The sequence below is a fragment of the Microcaecilia unicolor genome, chromosome 6 (assembly GCF_901765095.1).
Source record: "Microcaecilia unicolor chromosome 6, aMicUni1.1, whole genome shotgun sequence".
Classification (NCBI taxonomy): Eukaryota; Metazoa; Chordata; class Amphibia; order Gymnophiona; family Siphonopidae; genus Microcaecilia; species Microcaecilia unicolor.
The window spans coordinates 336,944,890-336,971,393 of NC_044036.1; the positions used below are offsets into that span (position 1 = coordinate 336,944,890).

Genomic DNA, 26,504 nt, shown 5'->3' on the forward strand with positions numbered 1-26,504 from the left:
AGTTCACTTACACGCATAACTGCTGTTTTACCCCCGTTTTGGCACTCAACTACCTCTATCTTCTGTTTTGGCACCTAACTTATGATGCCCTATATCAAAAATACCACTACCACCCCCCCCCCACCCCCACAGACAGAGTGTCTTCACAGAGACCTTGCCCTTGAATAGAGGCGAGCAAGAGCAGACAGAGGCAATGGAAAGAGTAAACAAACCAGCCAGCCTTAACATTTCCACAAGAAGACAGAGGATGAGCCACCCCTTACAGCCCCCAACGCAATGCTCAAGGTCTCCCTGCACGCTTGTAGGTCACTGGACTTCATGTGCAATCATTTTCAAAGCTGTCTTCTTCTGGAAATATGGGAGCAATTACCAAGTGTGAAAGACAAAAGGCAAGAAAATCACTGAAGAGAATAAGCCTGGTATCGATTTTGTTTTGTTTAGCCCCGGGAAGAAAGAGTCATCAGTATCTTTAAGCACCTACCTTCCTCAAAACCACTTCCATATCCTTCTCTCATCCACACAGATCCACTGCACTTATGCGATGCATCACAGACCATCACAGATCAAGGAGGATGTTCAACTTTGGATGACTCACCCCCTGAGGGACTCTCAAGGGAAAGTGGCTGCCACAGTCTTCTCAGTAAATGCTCTGGGCCTGTGACCCTTGATCTCCCTCTGGAGATGATTCAGTTCCTCCCCTCACCCCCTCCCAGGCCAGACTGGAGATAGATTTTTAGATTTACATTCATTCCCCCCACCCCCCAAATACTCATTTAACCCTTTAGCTGCTTAGATTTGCAATATCTGAACAATATCAGGATTGCGTTCAAATTAATTACACAGCTTAAGGGTTACGTTTTCACTCTGAAATGCAGGTAAGACTTCCACTGCCAGGCAATGAGGCACTGATGTAAATTTTAAAAAAGGCCTTTTATAACGGTGACATGTGTATCAGCAATAACATGAAAGCTTACAATACAGAGACATTTTGCAGGCGTCAGCATAGAAATTCTATAATGCAGGGCCTCCGAGAGACAAAGCCAGGCGAGGGGCAAACACCACACCACACGGCCCGCACGCCGCCCCCACCCCCCGAGCCTGCTTACTTGCTTGTCTTCTCTCCTGCTAGCTCTGCTCTGCTGCACAGGTCCTCCTTCCTGCCATGTTCAAACAGGAAGTACTTTACCCAGGAGGCGGGACACGGCAGGAAGAAGGACCTGTGGTCAGCAGAGCAAAGTGATAACTCTGCTGTGCAGCACACAGGAGCAGGAGAGTTATGCTAGCGCCAGGCGGGTGCAGGGCCCTCCTTGGAGGCCGGGCCCTGGGGAATTTTGCCCCCCCCCCCACCCCCTCTCAACAGCTCTGATATAATGGGGCGTGACCGCCTTGAAAAGGTGACTAAAGTAGGACTTGGGCCTCCGAGAAGCGCCAGGGAGGTGGTCTTCTGTACTCGTTCCAAAAGTACAAACACTAGGGGGACACTCGAGGAAGTTACATGGAAATAAATAAGAGGAAATATTTTTTCAGTCAACGAATAGTTAACAGCAGTTAGCGTATCTGGGTTTAAAAAAGGTTGGACAAATTCCTGGAGGAAAAGTCCACAGTCTGCTATTGAGACAGACATGGGAAGCAACTGCTTGTCCTGGGATTTGTAGTATGGAATGTTGCTGCTCTTTGAGATTCTGCATGGAATCTTATCACTCTTTAGAATTCCAGAATCTTGCTATTCTTCGGGGTTCTACATGGAATCTTGTCACTCTTTAGGATTCCAGAATCTTGCTATTCTTTGGGGTTCTACATGGAATGTTGCTGCTCTGAGATTCTGCATGGAATCTTATCACTCTTTAGAATTCCAGAATCTTGCTATTCTTCGGGGTTCTACATGGAATCTTGTCACTCTTTAGGATTCCAGAATCTTGCTATTCTTTGGGGTTCTACATGGAATGTTGCTGCTCTGAGATTCTGCATGGAATCTTGTCACTCTCTAGGATTCCAGAATCTTGCTATTCTTTGGGGTTCCACATGGAATGTTGCCACGATTTGGGTTTCTGCCAGGTACCTGTGACCTGGCTTGGCCACTGTTTGGAAAACAGGATACTGGGCTAGATGGACCATTGGTCTGACCCAGTATGGCTACTCCTATGTAAGTACTGGATTCAAACTGTTGAGAATGGCTGATGTTTCCATAGGCAGCCTGAAAACGTTACGTCTGGACTTCCGTAACTTTTTGATTTTTTCGCATAAAAGGATGGGATTTGGACTGTTGTACTACAAATTGTTTGCTTTAACAAAACTCATTAAAACCTCACTTTTTGTTTCCGGTGCCTTTAATCACCTTTTTCCAGAGATGGTCACATATGTGTCTCCTTACATTTAGGGTAAACCCTGGGACGGCTCAAGCTGCTTTGGAACAGGCTGTATGTATGGCCTGTAAAGTTCACCAGGCCTGACAACACACAAAGCAACCTCAGTGTCCAGGAAATCAGATTACAGCTGACATCCTTTGGCATTCCTGTTTAAAAAAGCAGGAGGTTCAGCCTTCTCAATCAGTCCAGTGACATGAATGGTTGAACATCTAGGATTTTTTTAAGCTTAAGGGGTGTATTAAAAAAGAAGATGCTTGAGCAATCTTTTTCTTACAAGGTGGCTTCATTTTGGAACGCTCTTCCTGAGTCCATTAGGTTTATTGATTCATATTTTGTACTCAGAAAAGGTTTGAAAAAGTATTATTTTAGTGATAATTGAGGCTATTTTGCTATTTTTATTCTTAAGTTTTTATGAGTGTATTTCTTTTTTGATCTTACTTTTCTGAACCACTTTGGGACCTTTTTAAAGGTAAAAATGGTATTTAAGATCAATGACTAGCATAGAATAGAGCATTTATCAAGAGCTTATCAGTCCGGAAATCAGAATGTCCACAATGAATATTCATCAGAAGATCTGCATGTACCGCCTCAGTACAGGTATATCTTTCTTGTGCATATTCGTGTTGGATATGCTGAAAACTGTAGTGCAGTGGCATAGCTACGTGGGTCCACGGGGGCCTGGGTCCCCCCCCCCCCCAAAAAAAAAAAAAAAATTTCCTGTGGGCCCTTCTATTTGCTGGCAGGGGTCCCCAACCCCAGCAAGCTGAAGCGTTGTCCAGCGCCGATCTCTGGCACCACTAAAAGGAGCTTGCAGGACGTGAGGGGAAGTCAACGCAGCGGCACCGGAGACCGGCGTTGGGGACCCCTGCCAGCCAAGGTATTTGCTGCAGCAGTGGGTGGGGAGCGGAAGGCAGCAGCGGTGGGGCGGCAGACCAAAATGTGCCCCCCCACCTCGTACTCTGGCCCCCTTCCACTGCGAGGTCTGGCTACGCCCCTGCCGTAGTGGTCAGGGAATCATCTAAGATACTGCTGCACATCAAGGCCTGGCAAAGGAAGTGCCCCTCTATAAAGTGGAGTGGGGAGCAACACCCACCATCCAAAAATACAGAGTGTAACAAAACAAGGATTCACAAGAACGACCCTCCCAGGGTGACATCTTCTCAGCTGGGGCTTCTATTTTTAATTAAGATTCTAATTGCTATTAATACATTGAAGAGGAGGTGTGGAAATGGTTTTGAGACAAGGTCAAGGGACTGAGGGAACAGCCTGCCAACGCTTTGAGCAATTCGAGAGGGGGAAGACGAAGAAGAAAGGGAAAAAGTGCGTTGCTTAAATGAATTCAAAATTTCAGAAAAATGAAGGGACACACATTCCAAATCTGAGAAAAACAGACTTTGGCTTGGTATATGACAGCATGCTTGCCTGCAGAAAGTCCAGTTCTACCTATCCGGATGGAAAGTTCGGCGCCTTCGGCTTGCAAATGAAGCGGCTCACTCTCATCCTTTTCCTTCGCGGGCCTGGGGATGTGCTGCGATGCGAAGGTTGCATGGGGGTCTTTCCCGACACCCTGAAAAAGAAGACCAGAGGAGAACGTGTTTGGAAGAGACACCTTTTCACTGTCACATGCGAGTTCTCACAGCGGACTACCCATGCCGACGAGAGAAACATGATGTTATCTGTTGCTATGTAATCCTTCCTTACAATGTATGAGAGGAAAACTGAGTCAATATGCAAAGACAAATTAGACAGGTCGTTATGCCCATCCACAGTGGTTAAAAATTGATTTCAATCCTTCTGTCTTAAATCTATGGCAGATATAGAAGTCATCCGTTATACAGTGCACTGATACGAAATGCCTGTCTCCTAGAAACCAGAGCTGTGAAGCTGCCTACTTAAGATGGCTTGTTGTCTCCCCCCCACCCCCAAACACTTTAGCAAAGAAATGCACGTGTGTCCAGGGAAGAACAAGACAGAAAAAAAAGGTCAGGCTGCTACAGTAAGATTAAGCCAAAAAAGCAAAACTTGGAAAAATTCAGCCCTCCGCTGCTTGCTCGTTTAGGGCCCCTTTTTACCAAGCTGCGGCAAAAAGGGGGCCTGCGCTGGTGTGTGGTTTTGATGCATGCCGAGGCCCCCTTTTACTGCAGCGGGTAAAAAGGAAGTCTTTCTTTTCTGCAGGAAATGGCCGTGTGGCAAGTAAAGACTTGCCGCCGCACGGTCATTTCGGTGGGGGGGGGGGGGGGGGGAGCCCTTACCGCCACCCATTGAGGTGGAAGGCTAACCTGGCAGTAACCGGACAGTGAGTGGCACTGCCTGATGATCACCAGGTAGATGCCGAAACTACGACCGGGCTGCTGCGGTAACCCGGCGGTACTTCCTTTTTAGCAAGCGGTAACCCTGTGTTGTGCTTCCCACGCTTTGTAAAAGGGGCCCTTAAATAAGGGGAGCATGTCACTGGAGTGCTACTGAAGGGACTCTACGGGCTGGGGAGTTTCCGGAAGGAATCTGGGCTACATCAGCACAAAACGCATTACAATACCCTACTTACTTTTGTAGCACAAATGGTTGTACAGTGGGGATAATATTTAGGTACAGTTTGTCCTACCCCAAAGAGCTTGCAGTCTACAAGGCACCTGAAGCCATGGGAGATCAAGTGACTTGCTCAAGGTCAACTTTATTTATTTATTAGGATTTATTTACCGCCTTTTTGAAAGAACTCACTCTAGGCGGTGTACAGTAAGAATAAATCAAACATGAGCAATAGATAATTACAGCAGTAAAATATTCAAATAACAACACAATGTATGGCATAGTTACTACTTACAATGTTAACACAATACGTAATAGAACATTTTAATAGACAGTGTAGGGTATAAGCAAAGATGGAACATATAGATAGGTAAGAGAGTAAGAGGAGTTAGAAAATAAGGCAACTAATTTAAAGAATGGTGCACATGAGGTCAAGGAGATGATAAAATGTTATCTCAGCTAGGGTAGGACTGGATAAACTTGATAGACACCTACTTGGCTCATATTCCATAAAGGAAAGTCAATGCCTACTTTCCTTTACACAATACTAGCATAACCGAATCAATATGCGCACATGCGATTAGATGACAGCTGTTAGGCCAGCCGTAGAGCTGATGTAAATGTTTATTCCTAGATGCCGGAGATACACCTGCAATTTACAGTATTCTACAAGTTACATGTAGAAGTGTGAGCCCCGTCCGTTGGTAAAATGCGCACTAAGATAAGCATATATTTACAGACTAGCCCGTGGCTAGACGTTTGGCATTTATACATCTATACGTCTTCTTTATAGAATTTCTCCCAAGGTGTGACAGTGACAGAAGTGAGATTTTGACTCTGGCTTCCCTAGTTCTCGGCCAATAGGTCTAATCACTATATTTTTTTCCCTTCCCCAGTGCAGGGATTCTCTACGGCATGGAACATCTTATCATTTTATGCAAACTATTTGCCCACATCTTTCTGGTATTTCGCCCTTAGAACTTCCCCTCACGACACGCTGGGCAAGTCTATAAGCTGGAGAATAGAGGTAGGCCCAAGGAAACACAAAGGCAAACGGTTTGCAAGATCCAATATGGGTATCAACAAAAAGAGCAGACTGGTCGAAATGTACAGGCCTTATGGCTCCCAGGTTTTATATATACGCACCTGACATGGCCGTGTTTCACCAAAGAGTCTCACTACATGAAAACTCAGGTCAGAGATACAGTTTTTACTAGTTTGGTGAAATTTGGACTATTACACCTACTCACTGTTCCCTCTAAGCTCAGCGGGAGTCTTCCACCTACAGTAGAGAGCGCTGTTTCACTACCACATTTTCAATAGTGAGGGACAAACAAGTTCTGCAGGACTAGGGTTACCATATTTTGTCCCTCAAAAAGGAGGACACATGCCCCACCCCCACCACACACCCTACCACGCCCTTTCACACCCACCCTGCCCCCTTTCACGCCCTCGCTCCGCCCCTGTCACATTTTCCCCTCCCCCTGTCACACACCCCGTCACTCCCCCTCCCCTTACTACTGCCCTGGTGGTCTAGTGACCTCTTCGGGGCAGGAAAGAGCCCCTCTTTCCTGCCCGGAGCGCTGCCCGCATGCATCCTTCCTGTTCGTGATCTCGGCGCCGATTCAAAATGTCCGCCGAGAGTTGAAGTCTCGCGAGGTCACGTCAACTCTCGGCGGCCATTTTGAATCGGCGCGAAGATCAGGAACAGAAAGGATACATGCAGGGCAGCGCTGCGGGCAGGAAAGAGGGGGCTCTTTCCTGCCCCAAAGGTGGAAGAGGTCACTAGATCACCAGGACAGTAGTAAGTAAGGGGAGGGGAGGCTAGCAATCTGCCCGTTTGTCCGGATTTCTGGACAAAGGGGCAGGCTGGTGGGCGGGCCGTCCTAGGACAGCCCGCCCACCAGCCTGCCCGTTTGTCCAGAAATCAGGACAAACGGGTAGATTGGCAAAACCTGCCCAGTTGCCCGGACATGTCCTCAAAGAGAGGACATGCCCGGGTAAATCCGGACATATGGTAACCCTGTGCAGGACTAGAGAACCTAGCGACTGAGAACACAATATTGAAGCTCCACCTGCCACTCCGGCTCAGCTCAGAGGGAATTGTGCACCTGCTGGTATCCACTCACCCCTGAAGCAGCACCATTGGCGAAACATGGCCATGTCGGGTGTGTATGCAGAAAACCTGGGAGCTAAAGTCGTGAATAAAGCTTGCAAGTTTCATATGGTCTGCCTAGAGCTAGGTGCGTCACAGGGCCCATTAAATTAATAGTTAGGTACCTATGTGCGCTCTATCAGATAGCGCCTAAGTACCATAGCACCTAACTGAAAGGGGAGGGGGAAGACGTACACATGGGCGGAGCATAGGTGGGTTGTGGGCGTGTCTCCCAGTTATGCACTTAGTTTAAAGAATACTATAAATTACGTGCTCCACCTTACTCCTGCTATTGACATGGCATAAGAGGGCATGCTAATGCCAACATAAGTTGATATACTATAACGGAATCTTGCCGCTAATATGCAATTATAGAATTGGCGCCGAGAACGCAGCATTGGGACACCTAATCTGAGGCTCCAATTTATAAAATTGTCCTCAATATCCCTTCCTACCTCCCTCCCTCTCTCAGCAAATCCTTCACGGACAAACAGGGTATGGTCATAAATGTAAAATAAATATTCGAATATTAACAAGGTGGCAGGTTCCGTAAGAAAAAACAAACAAACCTCAAAGACGATGGAAGGAGGAAGATTCAGATGAAATGTGAGAAAAAGAAAGCTTTACTGAAAAGGCCATAATATAAACATCCAGTATCGCCACCGGCAGGGGAGGGCAGAAAGAAAAGTGGCGACGGAATTTGTGCATGTAAGTGACAGATATCGACAATGGAATCGGGGGGGGGGGGGGGGGGGGGGGGGTTGTGGGGAGGGAAGAGTGACTCCGGGCAAGTCACTTAACCCTCCTTTGCCCCATGTAAGCCGCATTGAGCCTGCCATGAGTGGGAAAGCGCAGGGTACAAATGTAACAAAAATAAAAGAGATACTATTGGGGATTCTACATGGAATGTTGCTAGCAACATTCCATGCAGAAGCCTGCGCAGCCACATTGGTGATCTGCAAGGGCCGACTTCTACATGGAATAGCAACATTCCATGTAGAATCTCAAATAGTAGCAACAGTGGAGGAGTGGCCTAGTGGTTAGGGTGGTGGACTTTGGGGAACTGAGTTTGATTCCCACTTCAGGCACAGGCAGCTCCTTGTGACTCTGGGCAAGTCACTTAACCCTCCATTGCCCCATGTAAGCCGCATTGAGCCTGCCATGAGTGGGAAAGCGCAGGGTACAAACGTAACCAAAAAAAAAAAGCCTGGAGCAAGCAGAAGCTGCAGTCAGAGAGACCAATCCATGCAGAACACATTACCAGTCCAAATAACACACAAATAACTCAGCACCTCCCATCACCCCTGGAGCCATGAGACAAAGCAGCTTTGTAACCACTGCAGAAAAGCAGAGCAGTCACTTTTATCAAATAATGTCCTGAACAATCAAAGGCAGTAATGAGAAATTCTTAATTAAGAATAGGAGCAGATAAAAAGGCCAACAATCAGTAAATCATTCCCTTTTTCTCATTTGCATAATTTATTTTGACCTGAACTATGCATACTAATTGCCCATTTGACACACGTTTCTAATAGAACATAATGAAAGCTTCTGCTCCCCCATTAACCCAGTCAGCAGATGCTGGACTGAAGAGAAGACAGCCCTTTGCTAAAAGGCAAATTGTGTTTTTTTAATAATAATAATATTATTATTATTATTAACTGCCAGGGTTTGGTATTTTAATTTCTCACACATCCTCCATCAGAGGAGCTACAAATATGATCGACACTTCCAAACGACTCTAAGAAAACAATCACGGACCTGTCTTTTCTGAGCAGCGAGGGGGACTGCGTAGAATGAATACTGGAATTAACGACTGCCAGACACTTTCACTTCATTTATTTATTTATTTACTAGCTGTTGAGCCAGTGAAAACGGGCTACTTTTGGAATGGGGGGGGTTTCGAGCCCCCCCCCCCCCGGATTCGCCGCCGCCCCTCCACCCGGCTCGAGCAGCACTGTAAACTTACATCAGCAAGCACGCAGCAGCAGGCACATCAGCAAAGCTGCCGTCGGGGCGGGCTTCCTTCTCTGCCTTTGTCCCGCCCTCGTGTGACGTAACGTCGGCGAGGGCGGGACAAAGGCAGAGAAGGAAGCCCGACGGCAGCTTTGCTGATGTACCTGCTGCTGCTGCGTGGTGATGCAAGTTCACAGTGCTCGGGCCAGATGGAGGGGCGGCGGGGGAGCGGTTCCGACGTCTGCAGCATGCCAGTAGAGACTTCCCTCCATCATCACGTATTGAAGCGGGGGCGGGGCAGAGAGGGAAGTCTCTACTGCGCATTTGCGAGTGAGTACGGTCACTCGCCGTTTATATGTTTGATATTCAACCTGAAGCCACATCTCATAGTTTAAACATTCTTAACGAAACTATATATTATAACTTAAAAGCGGCCATTAAAACAATAACACAATATCACAATCATTACACACACAATAAAACCGCATTCTAAAATCTAAAGCAAACTGTTAGCCAACATCCATAACATCACCAAACAGCAATTTGGCACATTAATGATGTAGGTCCACTGCTCTCCGTCCTCCTATGCCACCGGAGCCGTTGCTATGTTTTTTAATTACTCCTATCTGCCCAAATGCTATCAACCTTGCAACTTTGTCAACATCTCCCCATCATGACTCCAGCTGCAGCCTCCCTCCCCACTCTGCCCTAAAGCAATTCCAAGGCAATAGCTCTTCAACTTGTCTTTTAAACTTCCCAGTATCATTTTACCTTCTCATTTCTATTGGAAGTGCGTTCCATTCCTTTGGTCCGGCAATGGAGAAAGTGCACGGCCTCGTTTCCTCAAAACACGCTGTCTGTAAAGATGGAACAGAAAGCTACGCAGCCCCTTAGGACCTCAATAGTCTATTTGACTTGCGTATTTTTAGACGAGAGGTAGTGTGACGCATTTTGCTTAATTAACAAGACCTTGAATCGAATCCTAAATTCTACTGCTGACCAGTGAAGGTCTATCAAAGATGGAGTGGTGTGGCGATGAGGATGGCCAACCAATAAGCCCACAGCTATGTTTTGACCTACTTGGGAACCCAAGATTGAGCGAATTACAGTAATTCAATTTCGAGAGAATCATGCTCTGTAAAGCCAACCTAAAGTTATCTGCTGGGATAATTGTCTTCAATTTGCTAAGAAGTTGTAATTTAAAAAGGAATCATTTACTAAAGTCCTAAGCTATGGCTTTACGGATCGTTTGAAATCTAACAATAGCCTGAAGCTAAGCACTTGTTGTACAATCCTTATTCTATGCCTTCCACAAATATCTGATCTGTTATTATGCTGTGAAAACCTATTGGTGATTATTATTTCAGTCTTGACTATATTTAAAGCAACTCTATTCTGCCTGAACCATGCAGCAATGGTAGAAATCACTAGCTCTCACCCACATCTTTCTCTGGAGGGTCATCAAAAGAGAAAAAAAACTGTACATTATCTACATACATACAATAATGAGTGCTGAGTGCCTTTAGTTTCTAAAAAGGTACCAAACAGAAATCCCACTGCAGGAACCATGTCAATAGGAAATTAAGTACATAAGTATTGCCACACAGGGACAGACCAAAGGTCCATCAAGCCCAGCATCCTGTTTCCAACAGTCACCCATCCAGGTCACAAATACCTAGCAAAATCCCAAAAAAGCTCAAAACATTTTATGCTGCTTATCCCAAGAAATATGCAGTGGAATTTCCCCAAGACTATTTTTAATAATGGTCTATGGACTTTTCCTTTAGGAAGCCATCCAAACCTTTTTTTTTTAAACCCTGCTAAGCTAACCGCCTTTGCCACATTCTCTGGCAACGAATTCCAGAGCTTAATTACACGTTGAATGAAGAAAAGGTTTCTCCGTTTTAAATTTACTATATTGACCCTCGTAGCTGCTCCTCTAAGTTATTTTTTTCACCGTTCTTCTCATTTTATCGTAGTCTCCTTTTTGAAAGTTAAACGCTAAGGTATTGGGATTTCCCGTGTATACTTATTCCAAAGTTAATATCAAATCTGATCATATTATGATCACTGTTATCAAGCGGGCCCCCATCACCATTACCTCCCAACCCAGATCACGCGCTCCACTAAAGACTAGGTCTAGAATTTTTAATCCGTCTGATCTGCTAAGTCAATAATGAACCACTCGGGTAGATTTTCAGACAGAAAGACTGACATGCCATAGCTAAATGTAGCCCCTGGAATTTAAGGAACATTTTGTCACTGGACAGCTCTTCTAAAAGCACACCTGAAGGCAGCTGCATGTTTTCCACTCCTCTCCCCAATTCTTTATATAGTTTTAAAGCTTCTAAGGTGAGGGAAAAATGGACTTGTAAATGCTAGGAGAGAGGGGCAAAATGATACAGACCTTCAAATTCCTCAATGGTACAAACAGTGAACAAACAGCAACACTGGTCAGGGGAAAGGAAATTCTAAAAGATTCAAGAATGACAACATAAGTACATAAGTATTGCCATACTGGGAAACACCAAAGGTCCATCGAGCCCAGCATCCTGTTTCCAACAGTGGCCAATCCAGGTCACAAATACCCGGCAAGATCCCAAAAATGTAAAAAAAAAAAAAACATTTTATACTGCTTATCCCAGAAATAGTGGATTTTCCCCATGTCCATTTAATAACGGTCTATGGACTTTTCCTTTAGGAAGCCATCCAAACCTTTTTTAAACTCCGCTAAGCTAACCACCTTTATCACATTCTCTGGCAACAAATTCCAGAGTTTAATTACACGTTGAGTGAAGAAACATTTTCTCCGATTCGTTTTAAATTTACTACATTGTAGCTTCATCGCATGCCCCCTAGTCCTAGTATTTTTGGAAAGCGTGAACAGACGCTTCACATCTACCCGTTCAACTCCACTCATTATTTTATAGACCTCTATCATATCTCCCCTCAGCCACCTTTTCTCCAAGCTGAAGAGCCCTAGCCACTTTAGCCTTTCCTCATAGGGAAGTCGTCCCATCCCCTTTATCATTTCCGTTGCCCTTCACTGCACCTTTTCTAATTCCACTATATCTTTTTTGAGATGCGGTGACCAGAATTAAACACAATATTCGAGGTGCGGTCGCACCATGGAGCGATACAAAAGCATTATAACATCCTCATTTTTGTTTTCCATTCCTTTCCTAATAATACCTAACATTCTATTTGCTTTCTTAGCCGCAGCAGCACACTGAGCAGAAGGTTTCAATGTATCATCAACGACAACACCTAGATCCCTTTCTTGGTCCGTGACTCCTAACGTGGAACCTTGCATGACGTAGCTATAATTCGGGTTCCTCTTTCCCACATGCATCACTTTGCACTTGCTCACATTTAACGTCATCTGCCATTTAGACGCCCAGTCTCCCAATCTCATAAGGTCCGCTTGTAATTTTTCACAATCCTCCCGCGATTTAACGACTTTGAATAAAAACGGCAGAAATGTCTTCATGAAAGACAGGAAGAGAATCCAGTAAGATCTGGGATGAGCACAGAAGTTCCTCAGTCCTGAACCAAACCTCTCAGGATCAGCTACAATCTCCAGCACTGCACAACAAAGCAACGTGTGCGGATTAGATGGGTTTTACAGGCCTTATCAGGCTGCATGTTCTCTGTTTCTCTGTTATTTTGAGCCACAATCACCTGAACTTCCAAATCTCCTTCCAGGCTTCCTAAGCCAAGTTGATACTTCAGTGTTGTTTATTTTACTTTCTATTTAATTTCTTATATTCTGCCTGCAATCTCGAAAGCTATTCAAGCAGTGTACTTTCAGGTACAGTAGGTATTTGCCTGTCCATGGAAGGCTCACAATCTTAGTTTGTACCTGAGGTAATGGAGGGTTAGGAGATTTGCTCAAGATCACAAGGAGCTGCAGTGGGATTTGAGCTAGGCTTCTCAGACTCTACTCCTCCACTCCACTAGAAAACATAAGAATAGCCATAGTGGGTCAGACCAATGGTCCATCTAGCCTAGTATCCTGCTTCCAACGGTGGCCAATTCAGGTCACAAGTATCTGACAGAATCCCAACATTCATGCTACTGATCTCAAGGACAAGCAGTAGCTTTCCCCATGTCTAGCAATGGACTTTTCCTCCAGGAACGTGTCCAAACCTTTTTTTAAACCCAGATATACTAACCGCTGATACCACATCCTCTAGTAATGAGTTCCAGAACTTAACAATTCATTGAGTGAAAAAATATTTATTCCTGTTCATTTTTAAAGTAGTACAATGTAACTTCCTTGAGTGTCCTCTAGTCTTCGTGCTTTTTGAAAGAGGAAATAAAAAAATCGATTTACATTTACCCGTCCTACACCACTCAGGATTTTGTAGACCTCAATCATACCCCCCCCCCCCCCCTCAGCCATCTCTTTTCCAAGCTGAAGAGCCCTAACCTCTTCAGCCTTTCCTCATATGAGGGAGGTTTCATCCCCTTAAATCATTTTGGAGTGGAGTAGCAGCCTAGTGGTTAGTGCAGCGGGTTCGATTCCCACTGCAGCTCCTTGTGACTATGGACAATGTAAACCGCTTTGAATGTAGGTGCAAAAAAACACAGAAAGGCGGTATATCAAGTCCAATTCCCTTTCCCTTCCTTTCTTTGAACCTTCCTAGAGTGTTAAGTTTATTTCCTTCAGAGGAAGAGTTTCCTTCTTGACGGTTTATTGTGGTGGAGACATGTAACTCAGTGTTAGCTGTGTACTACTATGTGCAAGCACTTAACCTCAACTTCTAGGCCAGGCCAGGCCTTCCACTCCCAGGCAACAAGTAAAGGGAGTTCTAGTTACCGATCTATGGTAAAACCTGGTGGCCACATCTTTGCAAAGGGACCACTGCTGCAATGACTAGGCTGGATGAGCTGGAAGTGAGACAAGACATAAGGAAGAAACCCTGGCTAGTTGTGAAGGAAGGCTGATGGCACAGTACATCTACAAAGGCCAGTTCCAGTTGAGATGGAAGCCCAAAAAAATCAGAAGGACACTGCCAGGGCAAAAAAGAAGTCACAAATCATTGGTAAACAAACATTTTTTTAAAACTTTATATTTATTGGATTTTATAATATATCATCCATCACATAATAATGAAAGAAAACACATTAACATATATAATCATCTAAATATTTTCCCTACAGCGATCGCTTTCAACCACTAGATTCAACAAAGAAAATTTAGGCCAAGATCAAGGAAACAATTGAAATAAAGAAAAATTCAAATCAACTCAATACAGATAGGAAAGAGGTTTTACATCAGCCAGAACTAAGCAAGAACATTGGGGACAGTAGTCGTTGATACCATGGGCTCTTCGTTTGACATAATCAACTGCAACAATTAGGATCAAAAAATAAATACTTGTTTACCCCCACAAAAAATAAAGCATCTATAAAGAAAATTCAAAGTAAACGTAGCACTCAAGGCTTGGGCTGCTGGTCGCAAGGCCAAAAAGTCTTTATGGCTCTTCTGAAATATCTGAGAAAAATCAGGAAAAATCTGTACCTTTGATCCAAAAAAATTGCACATCCATTTTCTTGAAATAGTTTCAAAACCATGTTGTGGACAGGTTCCGGAACAAAACATTATCAGCGTTGTTTTCTCAGTCACCTCTTCCCGAGAGATTTCCAGAAATTCAGTTAAATTTGACATATCCACCAATCTCTCGTTCCAGTCTAGAAGATTTAGCTATACTAGACTTTATCCCGGCAATATACTGAGCACGAACAGTAGGAGGCATGTTATCTGAATTAGCCCCCAAACCTTCCCTAATCTATTTCTGAGCCATTTCAGAAGCAGACAATACTGAAGACTTAGGGAAGAAACCTAAGATTGTAATTTCTTTGTTGATTGTCTAAATATTCTAGTTTCCTATATAATCGGTTCTCTTTCCTGCATCTGGGTATTAGAAATCAACTGCAACGTTTGTAAGCTCTCTTCTATAGAGGCTATCTTAGTAGTATGAGAAGCCTGAATTATTGCCTGACCGACAATGTCAGTCACTTTACCCGCAAAAGCCAAAAAAAAAAAAAGACTCCAGGTTTTTGATTGCGTTCTAAACGTTTGTCCAAGTCACCTCTGCGGACTTCACCTCCAACTGCCGCTCTGGTAGAGAAGTCCTCTGCTCCTTCAGTGCAGCCACGCCACTGCTAGATAGTAAACTAACGATAGTCAAGCATGCCATGGGATCTTCCTCCTTCCCTGGCTTAGGGGTCAAAGCAGGGATTCCTACGGCCGAGACACTTATGGGGCGTGGAGGAGCCGCTCGATGTTCAGGGCTGAAAGGCACTCCCTCTGCGCTTCAAATCTACTGGAGCTGTCCCAAAGATGGGAACCTCTTTACTAGATACTATCCTGAAGGCTTCGAGGGTTGGCTGTAAGTCTGCGGTTGCTTGGGCAGGTAAGGAGAAATACACTGCCCGTTTAGCCTTCCTCTGACCCACACTGGGGCTGCACCAATCATTTCTAATCGAGCCAAATTCGGAAACCGCTACCACATATCCATACCAGATGCTGTCTTGGACGAACGTACAATACTTTTGCACAGATACGTCAGCAGAAATGTCGCACCCTGGGCCTCGACTCATTCTCTAAAATCCAAGACGGATTTACGCCTACCTTGAGTAGTTTTAGTTATATCAGGGTAAACCCACAATTTAACCGCAAAATTATTTCTGAGAGTTTTTGAAATAAAGTCTCATTACAGCATTCAGATCTTGCTGAAAAAAGAAATGAAACTAGTAATGTAGCTTTCTCAGTAATGTCAGAGACTGAGTCCTCCAAAAACTGCTCAAAGGTCTGTTAACTCATCACCCTTCTGGTTTTGCTCTCGATTTCCCTGGAGCTGAGCCTCACCCAAAGCTTTTTTTCATAGGCAGAAAAGAAACCTTATTAAAAGGCGAAATTTGTTCAGAGGAAAGCATGAACACAAATGTTAAGATGATTTTAAACAGACCGATAGATAAAAGACAGCGTAACAGTGTGAAGGACTTCCAGCATGAATATGAGAATTTGAACATTACAGTATTAGTTATACAATTCGAGGCCAGACATCTAAATAAAATTACCCATTAGCTCCTTCCTCCCTGCACAAAGAGGAAGAAAATTAAAAGCCTGGAGCACTGTAGAAATGTATCAGGCTTATACAAACTGAGAAATGAAGAGAAAATTAAATCTATTCATGCAAAGCTCAATGCACCCAGATTAGAAACTTAAGACAAATTTTGCCTGAAAGGTATTTGTCAACATCAGCGAACAGAGGTAATCACATTCCAAGTTTACAAAGTGCTTTATCAGTACCTCCTTTCATCAAAGAGGTGCGTTCCCCTCACGTACAACACGCTGCAGGTTTCAATAAGTGCCATGTTTATTCTACACGAAACACCTCCAAGCATTAAGGGGCGTAAGGGATTGTTCAAAGACTGGTCATTTCAGTTAGGTTAAGGCAGTATCCGAGCTTCATAAGAACATAAGAACCACCACACTGGGTCAGATAAATGGTCCATCTAGTCCAGTATCCTGATTCCAACAGTGGCCAATCCAGGTCGCAAGTACCTGACAGAAACCCAATTAGTAGCAACATTCCATGCTACCAATCCCAGGGCAAGCAGTGGCTTCCCCCATGTCCATCTCAATAAGAGACTATGAACTTTTCCTCCAGGAACTTGTCCAAAGCTTTTTTTAAACCCAGATATGCTAACCATTGCTCCACATCCTCCGCAGCGAGTTCCAGAGCTTAACTATTATTTGAGTGAAAAATATATTTCCTCCTATTTGTTTTAAAATTAGTTCCATGTAATTTCATCGAGTGTCCCCTGGTCTTTGTACTTTTTGAAAGAGTGAAAAATCAATTCACTTCTACCTGTTCTACAACACTCAGGGTTTTACAGACCTCAACCATATCCCCCCTCAGCTGTCTCTTTTCCAAGCTGAAGAGCCCTAACCTCTTTACCCTTTCCTCATATGGGAGAAGTTCCATCCCATTTATCATTTTCGTACATAAGTATTGCCATACAGGGACAGACCAAAGGTCCATCAAACCCAGCATCCTGTTTCCAACAGTGGCCAATCTAGGTCACAAGTACCTGGCAAGATCCCAAAACAGTACATAAAATTTTATGCTGCTTATCCTACAAAATAAGCACTGGATTTCCCACAAACTACATTTTAATAATGGCTTATGGACTTTTCTTTTAGGAAGCTATCCAAACCTTTTTTTAAAACCTGCTAAGCCAACTGCTTTTACTACATTCTCTGGCAACGAATTCCAGAGTTTAATTACACATTGAGTGAAGAAATATTTTCTCCGATGTGTTTTAAATTTACTACTTTGTAGCTTCATTGTGTGCCCCCTAGTCCTAGTAATTTTGGAAAGAGTAAACAAGCAATTCACGTCTGCCCGTTCCACTCCACTCATTATTTTATAGACCTCTATCATATCTCTCCTCAGCTGTCACTTCTCCAAGCTGAAGAGCCCTAGCCGCTTTAGCCTTTTCTCATAGGGAAGTCACCCCATCCCCTTTATCATTTTCGTTGCCATATATCTCTTTTGAGATGCAGTGACCAGAACTGCTCACAATATTTGAGGTGCGATCACACCATGGAGTGATACAAAGGTATTATAACATCCTCAATTTTGTTTTCCATCCCTTTCCTAATAATACCTAACATCCTATTTGCTTTCTTAGCAACGATGACACCTAGGCCCTCATGATCAAAAGCAAACTCTGGCGCTAGAGGCTGTTAACGCCATACTAGCGCCAGAGTTTGCAGCCGACCCATGATCAGAGCCCTCGAGCGCCTGAAACAGCGCACTCGAGGGCTCTCAGCGCAAGTAGCATGCAAATGCATGCTAAACAGGGCTTCTAGCGCAATTAGCTTGCAAATGCATGCTAATTGGCGCTTAACGCATTCATCCCCAATGATCAGCGACCAGCGCGCCAAAGATTGGGTCGCTGGCCACAGCAAAATCAACGCCAGCTCCGAGCTGGTGTTAGATTTTGCGGATCATTGGGGAGGAATGGTGAGCAGTTGCATGCTGGCAGGCCCCCCTTCCCCACCAAGGCAAACTCGAACGGGGGGCTGGAGGTCCGGTGGACCTTCGGTCCCCCCCCCCAAGTTCACGGTGGGTCTCCAGCACCCCCAAACCCACGCCGCCTCCCAAAAAACGCTATCCTACCCTCCCACCCACCGACGGGGGGGGGGGGGGCTGGAGGATCGGTGGGTCTCCAGCCCCCGAAACCCCCAGAAATCGTTGATTGGCCGCCTCCGGCCAAAGGATCTCCCACTGTGATCCATCGACGGGGGAGGGGGGGCTGGAGGTCCGGTGGACCTCCAGCCCACCCCAAATCCTCCCCCCAGCGTTGTCCTTAGATTTCCTGGTGGTCCGTGGTGTGCTATGGTGTCGTGACACCCCCCCTCCCTGCCCCCCCTACCTTTTGTTGGAGGAGGGACGCAGCCTGCCTGCCTCCCTCCTCTTCCAGTCAGTCGACGCCCAAAATGGCAGCGCCCAACCCCACCCATTGCATCCTGGGATGCACTGGGCGGGGCTACAGACCATGTAAGGGAATCGCTCCCTTACATGGTCTGTAGCCCCGCTCAGTGCATCCGCCGTCGGTGGGTGGGAGGGTAGGACAGTGTTTTTCGGGAGGCGGCCACTTAAGGATTGGGTTCGGGGGGGGGGCGAGGATGCTGGAAACCCACCGGACCTCCAGCCCCCCCCCCCCCCCGTCACTAGACGGTTTGCGCGGCGGCGGCGGCCTCGTTGTTCGGCATGCTGTTTGACAGGTGCATGCTCGGCACAATTCTCCCGCAATTTAAACATGATAATCAAAGATAATAGCGCTGCTTAGATTTGCATGCATTATCTTTGATCATCGATGCAGAAAAGCCCTGCGCTGTCCCGGCGCTATTTTTTAGGGCGCTGTTTGGAACAGCGCAGGGCTTTTGATCATCTGGGCCCTAGATCCCTTTCCTGGTCGGTGACTCCTAATGTAGAACCTTGCATTATGTAGCTACAGTTCAGGTCGTTCTTTGAACTTTTTCTAATTCTGCTATATCTTTTTGAAATAAGGCAACCAGAATTGAACACAATACTCAAGGTGAGATCGCACCATGGAGCAATACAGAGGCATTATAATATTCTTGGTCTTACTTTGCAGCCCCTTCCTAAAAATTCTTAACATCCTGTTTGCTTTTTTGGCCGCTGCTGCGTACTGGGCAGAAGATTCTACACAGACATCTAGATCTTTTTCTTGAGTGCTGAGTCCTAAGGTGGACCCTACTATTAGGTAACTAAGATTCAGATTATTCTTCCCAATGTGCATCAATTTCCATTTGTCCACTTTAAAATTCATCTGCCATTTGGGTGCCCAGTCTTCCTGCAATTTTTACAATCTGCATGTGTTTTGACAACTTTTAATAGTTTTGTGTTATCTGCAAATTTAATCACCTCACTCGTCGTTCCAATTTCCAGATCATTTATAAATCTGTTAAATAGCACTGATCCCAGTACAAATCCCTGCGGCACTCCACTGTTCACCCTCCTCCACTGAGAGAAATTGCCATTTTCCCTACCATCTGTTTTCTGTCCAATAACCAATTCCTAATCCACAGAAGAACTTTGCCTCCTATCCCATGACTTTTTAGTTTTCTCAGGAGTTTCTCATGAGGAACTTTGTCAAAAGCTTTTTGAAAACTTAGATACACTACATCAACCAGCTCACCTTTATCTACATGTTTATTTATGCCTTCAAAGAAATGAAGCAAACTGGTGAGGCAAGACTTCCCTTGACTACACCCATTCCGACTCTATCCCATTAAACCACGTTTGTCTATGTGTTCTGTAATTTTATTCTTCATAATAGTTTGCACTTTTTTCCCCAGCACTGAAGTCAGGCTTACCAGTCTGTAATTTCCCGGATTACCTCTAGAACCTTGTTAAAAATAGGCATTACGTTGGCCACCCTGCAATCTTCAGGTACTATGGACGATTTTAATGACAGATTACAGATCACTAACAGAGCAGCAATTTCATATTTGAGTTCTTTCAGTATCCTAGAGTGCATGCCATCCGGTCCAGGTGATTTATCACTCTTTAACTTTTCAATTTGGCTCAGTACATCTTCCAGGTACATTTAGATTTTTTTCAGTTCCTCTGTATCGTCACCCTTGAAAACCATTTCCGGCACAGGTAGATAGATATCTTACATCTTCTTCCGTAAGGACCGAAGCAAAGAATTCATTCAATCTCTCTGCTATTGCCTTGTCCTCTCCAAGTGCCCCTTAGCTCCTTCATGACTTAACGATCCCACAGATTCCTTCACAGGCTTTCTGCTTCTGATGTACCTGAAAAGGGTGTTACTATGAGTTTTTGTCTCCACGGCCAGTTGTTCTTCATATTCTCTTTTAGCCTTCTTTATCAATGCTTTGCATCTAGCTCGACACTGCTTATGTTGCTTCTTGTTTTGTTCATTTGGATCCTTTTTCCATTATTTGAAGGATGCTCTTTTGGCTCTGATAGCCTCTTTCACTTCACCTTTTAACCATGCTGGCTGTTGTTTGCTCTTCTTTCCACCATTGTTGGAGGAGTGGCCTAGTGGTTAGGGTGGTGGACTTTGGTCCTGGGGAACTGAGGAACTGAGTTCAATTCCTGGCACAGGCAGCTCCTTGTGACTCTGGGCAAGTCACTTAACCCTCCATTGCCCCATGTAAGCCGCATTGAGCCTGCCATGAGTGGGAAAGCGCAGGGTACAAATATAACAAAAATAAAATAGATACTACTGGAGATTCTACATGGAATGTTGCTACTATTGGAGATTCTACATGGAATGTTGCTATTCCGTGCAGGACGTCAGACTCACAGAAGCAGAAGCCTGCGCGGCCACATTGGTGATCTGCAAGGGCCGACTTCTACATGGAATGTTGCTAGTGGAATAGCAACATTCCATGTAGAATCTCCAATAGTAGCAACAGTGGAGGAGTGGCCTAGTGGTTAGGGTGGTGGACTTTGGTCCTGGGGAACTGGGTTCGATTCCCACTTCAGGCACAGGCAGCTCCTTGTGACTCTGGGCAAGTCACTTAACCCTCCATTGCCCCATGTAAGCCGCATTGAGCCTGCCATGAGTGGGAAAGCGCGGGGTACAAATGTAACAAAAAAAATGCTGCTACAGTAGATTTCTTTAGTGACTTCAGCTCAAATTTGTCATGTTATGATATCAGCTCAACCATTACTAAGGAGTGAAATAGTGGCACCATTATCAGTCATTGACTTTTTTGCTCATTGTTAAGGAGAAGAATGGAGAAATTTATAGCACTATAGATATTTGCTGGCTGGGAATGAATGGAGATCAACAACTTAATCCCCAAATGTCACCCACATACTACTTCCATCTTTCATTGCAACCTTTCATCTCCACCTACAGCTCCTGCTCTGATCAGCAAATCCCAGTATTTATTAGTGCAATAGCTCTTTTTAAAAATTGAAAACAAAAATAACAAAAAAAAGGTTTGCAACAGACAAAAGCTGAGCCCCAAGTAGCCTCACATGTAATCTTAGCACATACTGAAATGTTAAAATATCTTTAAGAAGATTAAAACTACAATTTCTAACATAATAGCCAGCGTGGGAATCTTCTCTGAAACGCAGTAGCTTTGTATCATCATGAGAATCTGACTCAGTCCTGGATTTTCCAGGTCTTATCTCAAAGGCTTCTAAGTTGCTGCCTGCCAGCGTAGCAGGGTTCAGAAGATCCCTGGCCGGTTTTGATTTTTATCTTCCATCGGGTGGTCTTCTGTTGCTCTAAGAAAATCTGCAACTGTTACTAATGACAGTGTTCACATCTATTAGAAAACTGTGAGACTCACACAATATGGCCAAGACTAAAGCAAGCAAATGTCAAGGAATGGAGGCACTGCTATTCAAATCTGTGACGGGAAAGCAGAGGACTTAGCGGTTACCACCGCAGGCCTCTCTTCCCCAATATCAAGGTGCATGAGGACAGAAAGAGGGTAATTTTATAAAAGGGCATATAGGCTGTATCTTAAAGAGGCTGCGTAGAGCATTCGCGAAGTGTACCCCCCCCCCCAGCTCAAAAGCCGTTCTGAAGCCCCCCCCCTTGCTGAATCTTACCCCAAAGACTTCCCTGAGTATGCAGTTGCGTCCCATGTCTGTCTCAATAGCAGACAACGGACTGTTCCTCCAGGAATTTGTCAAAACCTTTTTTTAAACCCAGATAAGCTAACCGCTGTTAACTATTCGTTGAGTGAAAAAACATTCCCTCCTATTTATTTCCATGTAACTTCCTCGAGTGTCCCCCTAGTGTTTGTACTTTTGGAACGAGTACAGAAGACCGCCTCCCCGGCACTGCTCGGAGGCCCAAGCTGAAGAGCCCTAACCTCTTCAGCCTTTCCTCATACGGGAGGAGTTCCATCCCCTTTATCATTTTGGTTGCTCTTCTTTGAACCTTTTCTAATTCTGCTATATCTTTTTTTGAGATACAGCGACCAGAACTGAATGTAACACTCACGGTGCGGACGCACCATGCAGCGATACAAAGGCATTACAGTATTTTTGGTCTTATTCAACATCCCTTTCCTAATAATTCCTAGCATCCTGTTTGCTTTTCTGGCCGCCGCACACTGAGCAGAAGGCTTGTATTCCCCTTATTCTGTAACATGTGTTAATTTTAGGAACGCCCCCGTTACACACATGACACTCCCATTTCTGCACCCCCTTTTTCAGACTGCACGTAAATTTTAGGCACAGATCCTACACTTAAATTTACACACGTAAATGCCAATTAAATCTAATTAGCACCAATAATTGCTTGAAAAGCCAATTATTGGCATTAATTAGCTTATTTTTATTTATTTTATTTATTTATTGCTTGCATTTGTATCCCACATTTTCCCACCTATTTGCAGGTTCAGTGTGGCTTACAATACATTTTGAATGATGGAAATACAATGTGCTACAGTACAATTATGGGTTACATTATGAGGAGTTGTGGGAAGACAAGTCAAGTCAAAACAACATTTAGAGCGTATAAACAGTGGAATGTTACAATGGGGAAAAGATAGGGCGATATAACAATAGCACGAGAACCTTAGGGTGTAGCAATTTTATAAGTGGGTGGGGTATTAATTGTGGTGAAGATACGGGTAGGAGAATTCAGAAGAGAGTGTGTTGATGCATTTCTGTTAGTGTATATGGACTTCATGTGTTTTGATCCTTGCAGTAAATTTTCTCGAAGAGATAAGTCTTTAATCGTTTGCGGAAGTCCGTTAGTTCGTAGATCGTTTTCAGGTTGCGTGGTAGTGTATTCCAGAGTTGCGTGCTCATATAAGAGAAGGTTGACGCGTGCAGTACTTTGTATTTTATGCCTTTGCAGTTAGGGAAGTGGATTACATAGTAACATAGTAAATGATGGCAGATAAAGACCTGTACGGTCCATCCAGTCTGCCCAAGAACATAAACTGATTTTACAGGGTATGTGATACTTAATATGTATACTCGAGTTTGATTTGTCCTTGCCTTTCTCACGGCACAGACTGTAGAAGTCTGCCCAGTACTGTTCTTGTACTAAGTTCGGAAGTTAACGTCGAAACCCCTTAAAATTTACACTGCAGCCCATCCCTATCTATTCAGTCATGATCAGGGTGTAGACTGTAGAAGTCTGCCTAGCACCGGTTTTGCTTCCCAATTACCAGTGTCGCCACCCAATCTCCGCTAAGATTCTGTGGATCCATTCCTTCTAAACAGGATTCCTTTGTGTTTATCCCAAGCAAGTTTGAATTCCATTACCGTTTTCATCTCTACCACCTCCTGCGGCAGGGCATTCCACAAATCCACCACCTCCCACGGCAGGGCATTCCACATATCCACCACCCTCTCTGTGAAAAAATACTTCCCGACATTACTCCTGAGTCTGCCTCCTATCAGCCTCAATTCATGTCCTCTAGTTCTACCGCCTTCCTGTCTCCAGACAAGGTTTGTTTGTGGATTAACACCTTTCAAATATTTGAACATCTGTATCATGTCACCCCTGTTTCTCCTTTCCTCCAAGGTATACGTGTTCAATTAAATTACACATGCCCAAATTTACCCAAACAATTTTTGGTGACTTTTATAGTGGAAAAGTAGTCTAATGGGTTGTGCAGTGGCCCAAGAACCAGGGGAACCGGGTTCAATTCCCACTGACTTAACCCTCCATTGCCCCAGGTACAAATAAGTACCTGTATATACTATGTAAACTGCTTTGAATGTAGTTGCAAAAACCACAGAAAGGTGGTATATCAAGTCCCATTTCCCTTTCCCTATTTGGGATTCTAGGTGGAATGTTGCTACTATTGGAGATTCTGTTGCTACTATTTGAGATTCTATATGGAATGTTGCTACTATTGAGATTCTGTTGCTACTATTTGAGATTCTACATAGAATGTTGCTGTTGCTACTAATTGAGATTCTGGAATGTCGCTACTATTTGAAGATTCTACATGGAATGTTGCTACTATTGAGATTCTACATGGACTGTTGCTAGTGGAGGAGTAGCCTAGTGGTTAGTGCAGTGGACTTTGATCCTGGGGAACTGGGTTCAATTCCCACTGCAGCTCCTTGTGACTTTGGGCAAGTCACTTAACCCTCCATTGCCCCAGGTATAAATAAGTACCTGTATATAATATGCAAACTGTTTTCAATGCAACCACGGAAAGGCAGTATATCAAATTATATCCCCTCTCTCCCCCCCCCTTTAAGTTAGCCCCATATGAAAGGCAATAATTCAAACCAAACTGCTGCATCCAGTCACTGCAGTATATTTCTTTGAAGAACATCGTCTACAATTTACCCCAGAGGCGTACACAAAGGAAATCCAATACGTTAGCATTTAACTTTCAAAAAGGAGACTATGATAAAATGAGAAGAACAGTGGGGGGGGGGGGGGGGGGGGACTTAGGAGCACCTGTGAAGGTCCAAAAATTACGTCAGGCATGGATGCTGTTCAAAAATCCCATCCCGGAAGCCCAGGCCAAATATATTCCGTGTATTAAAAAAAGAGGGAGGAAGACCAAAGGACAGCCGGCATGGTTAAAAAGTGAGGTGAAGGAAGCTATTAGAGTTAAAAGAAAATCCTTCAGAAAATGGAAGAAGGACCTGACTGAAAGTAACAAAAATCAGCATAAGGAATGGCCACTGTTTTAGGATCTTGCCAGGTACTTGTTAGCTGCACTGGCCACTGTTGGTAACAGGATGCCGTTATATTTTCCCTTTTCTTATTTTTATTCCTTTATGTTTACTACCATATTTATTTTATTGCACACCTCTTTATTGAAACAAACTGCACTGGATACGCAATGGACTGTGTAGAGTTTTCAAAACAACCAACCAGTCTTGTATCTGGACTGTATTGTATTCCCATGAAGATAAGAGCACACCACCATGGATATGAAGATTAATGATTATGGTAACGGGTAATTTGCAGCTACATTATGTTATGTTTCCTGATTATTTTTATTTGGACATTCTGGCTGCTCAGAAATGTCGTATCTTCTTATAAAGATCATTTATACTGCTATTGTTTGTTTGTTTGTTTTACCAAGACTGTTGAATAAAGAGAGTTGTTTTAAAAAAACGGTCAACCTCAATTCACTTCAATTTAGATCTTATATTTACCCAACAACCCCTGTTTAGGGTTCAGTACAGTTTACATTGTTATTGGAAACAACAGTTAGTGAAAAATAGGGGCTGCTGCAGAGCCAGGGTTTACAACCCCTGGAGGGAGACCTAGTTAAGGCTCGTATTTGCAGGATTCTGAAAAGAGCCGTGGTGTATCAGCCTCAGTTGACGACTATAGCTACGTGGAAAAAGCTTATACAGACTTATACGGTCTGTGTCACAGCTCCTGGTGGGAGGCGGGGCTGGTGGTTGGGGGGCAGGGATAGTGCTGGGCAGACTTATACAGTCTGTGCCCTGAAAATGGCAGATACAAATCATTAGTAACTCCGTTTGCTCTGATTTCATTTCGGTATTGAGGAAATGTAGTGTCTGAAGTCCTTGAAAAGCTCTTCTTGGTTAGTTACTCCAACATTTGGAATCTATGTAAAGCAGGAAGGAAGGGAGCGGAGTGCGAACAGGCTGACCCTTTCCAGAACTCAATATAAACATTAATAAGATACCTCTAATGCAGAATACTGCACTGGAAACCAGAGTGGATGTAGAGAATAAGGGTCGGGTCATAATCGATCTGCTTGAGCCTTTTATTCGAGGAAAGTATCCAAAGAGAAAAGTAAAAAAAACAACCCCCCCCCCCTCCCTTGTTTACAAAGCCGTGTTAGTGAATGGGCCATGTTGGCAGTACTGCACCACCAGCAGGGCCAAAGTTTGATAATTTGAAGAATTTGTCTAGGGAAAGGGGTGGACATATTCTTCATATTTAGGGAAGGAATCCGAGAAAATATTTCTTCACTCAATGCGTAATTAAAC

At 44.3% G+C, this 26,504-nt stretch overlaps 1 protein-coding gene across 1 annotated transcript in view; it reads right to left on the reverse strand.

Moving 5' to 3' along the window:
- Positions 1-316: 316 nt before the first annotated feature.
- Positions 317-26,504, reverse strand: part of LOC115472577 (zinc transporter ZIP11-like) — a 179,807-nt gene continuing 153,619 nt past the window's right edge. The window contains exons 5-6 of the mRNA XM_030206871.1: positions 3,789-3,933; positions 317-348 (exon numbers count right to left, since the gene is read on the reverse strand). Of these exons, the coding sequence (XP_030062731.1) occupies positions 317-348; positions 3,789-3,933 (177 nt within the window). The remainder of the gene's footprint in view (positions 349-3,788; positions 3,934-26,504) is intronic.